The sequence below is a fragment of the Sabethes cyaneus genome, chromosome 2, assembly GCF_943734655.1.
Source record: "Sabethes cyaneus chromosome 2, idSabCyanKW18_F2, whole genome shotgun sequence".
Classification (NCBI taxonomy): Eukaryota; Metazoa; Arthropoda; class Insecta; order Diptera; family Culicidae; genus Sabethes; species Sabethes cyaneus.
Window position 1 is genome coordinate 215,776,476 of NC_071354.1, and position 2,270 is coordinate 215,778,745.

General features: G+C 37.4%; 1 protein-coding gene across 1 annotated transcript; it reads left to right on the forward strand.

Moving 5' to 3' along the window:
* The first annotated feature begins 932 nt into the window (after window positions 1–932).
* LOC128737593 (protein MIX23) lies at window positions 933–1,933 on the forward strand. The gene is made up of 3 exons (XM_053832265.1): window positions 933–1,071; window positions 1,207–1,479; window positions 1,545–1,933. The coding sequence occupies exons 1-3, from the start codon at window positions 1,030–1,032 to the stop codon at window positions 1,650–1,652; spliced, it is 423 nt and encodes a 140-aa protein (XP_053688240.1). The 5' UTR covers window positions 933–1,029; the 3' UTR covers window positions 1,653–1,933.
* The last annotated feature ends 337 nt before the right edge of the window (window positions 1,934–2,270 follow it).

The window sequence follows — 2,270 nt, forward strand, 5'->3', positions numbered from 1 at the left end:
CGAAAAAATCCGCTATTAAGCTTTTTTATCAGCTTTTGGGAGAAAACTGGTTTGAAAAACTTAAAGTAGCTTACACATCGTTTATTTAAACACCATTTGAGCGCTTACTTTACGCAGCTTTGATCGCCTTAAACCAACCCGTAAACAGCCATTGCTCTTGCAATTCAGCTACCGTTGTTACTTGGGCGTAACGCACGCTATAAACTAGTGCGTTACCTTACGTCAAAATGTTGTGTCAGATTGAAAACCGTTATGTTATATGCGTCAAAATCGTCAATATGTTTACATCGTTCAATGCAATCGAATGTTACTAACGTCGAATTGAACATAAGCATATTATGCTGCATTATAGGCTTTTACGTAAACAGTGTTGTGTTTTGGTTCGTTGTTCGTATCATTGTGAGTTAGAAAAACTCGAGGAAAAAGTAAAATAAAGCTATCCGAATAAAAACCACAAGTTCACACAAAATGACGGAAATGACTGTGGTGCATTTCTTTTTTCTTTAGTTACTTCGGCTGATTTTATAAGAGCGTATGTCAAATGACAATTCGTTTCATACATTCGTCCCGAAGCGGTGCAAGTAAAAAATGTAATTGTAGGGATGTTCGGTCATATTGTCAAAATTGTTTAAACTTATTCAAGAGTCGATTTTCGTGAATCTAATCTAATAAGTGCTTTCATAACATGTTATATAGTAACATAGCATAAAAAAACCGTTTGTTGACATTTTGCGACTTAAGTCCCTTTGAAAAATTTCCCGAGAAATAAATAATGGCTCGTAATCGTAACCTAAATTCACTTGAATGCAACCCTGACAGCACTGTGAAGTGAATCGATTTCTCTACACGCCTTCCACGAGCTCGATCAAAATTTTATAACACCTTAAATGTCAAACAAACGGAAAAGTGCCGCAAATCGCATCTTCGAATGATTTATTTTAAATTTTGGTTTATCCTTTAATAGTTTCTAGTTGAGTTTCCAGGCAAACATAAAAGATACTTTTTTAACTTCGTTGATACCTGTTTAAAATGAATAGCAGATATGAATGCGGCGATTTTTCTCAATTTCAGGTATGTTTTGGTTGAGCATGCTGATGTAGCTTATGCGGTTGTGTAATCTACGCTAAATGCAACCGATAACGTCGCTGCTATATGAATGTTTTGCTTAATTTAACTAAAATTCAATCTATTTTAAAATCACAACAGGAAGAGCTGAAAAAGATGCGAGACTTGGATGATAAAATCGTATATGCACTGAATACCTCATTACCGACTGAGTCCTTTAAAGGTCAGGTTGATCCGGAAGCCAAATGTCGTGAACTGCATCGGCAGCTTCAGACAGGCTACAGTCACCGGCAGGAAGCAATTAAGAATTGCATTGTTCTTTGTGCGGATACCGTCAAACAACTCAAAGAGAAACGGGAGGACACTCGGGACGACGTTGCATTGAACAAACAATTTAAGACCGAACAACGAAAGGTTAGTCTTAGCCAGTTTATAGCTTTATTTCATGTTGCATAGTTGCAATCTGTTTGTTCTCGCAGTTACGTTTGCTCCAAGCCGAGCTCAGTGTGGAGGACATAATCCGTGAGCGCACGCAGAAAGCTTTCCGAGAGCGATGTAGACTGTTTGTGAACTTGGATTCCTTATAGAACATCGCCGCTAAGGAAAATTCGCTGTTGTAACACTCAAACAATAAGCTATCTTGCAATAACAATGTAAAGGAAGCGATATGTCCCGCTGCAGAACTGGATGGACTATTTGATGGCATTTATTAGCATGATTTCGTCTAAACTGGGATTCGGTGGAGTTTCGTAATGATATACATTCAAAGTGAATTGAAAAAGACAGCGTTGTTCTCTTTGTTGTACCGTACATCTAGAGCAGATTGTCAAATTTATTTCGATAGTGAAAAATATAGTTAGCCGTTTAGAAGTGGTAATCGTTTTTCTTTGAAAGTATTTCATTAGAAATCAATACCACATTGACTTGATACTCAAAACACTGAAAAAGTGGAAATATGATGAATGTTGATTGTTATACGCTTTGGGGCAAAAATAACTAAATACATACTGAAGCAGCGGTTCCTGAACTCCGGCATTCAAAACAAATTCAAAACGACATTCTGGCGAGAGGGCTTTATAGAAGTTTGATGAAGATCGGCACTCGTTTGCTCTTATGTACCGGCGGCAGTGTTGGTTAATGCCCAACAAAATCCAACGCTATTCCTTCGAAAAAATCAAAACTTTCCGCACGTCTGATTTTGTTTA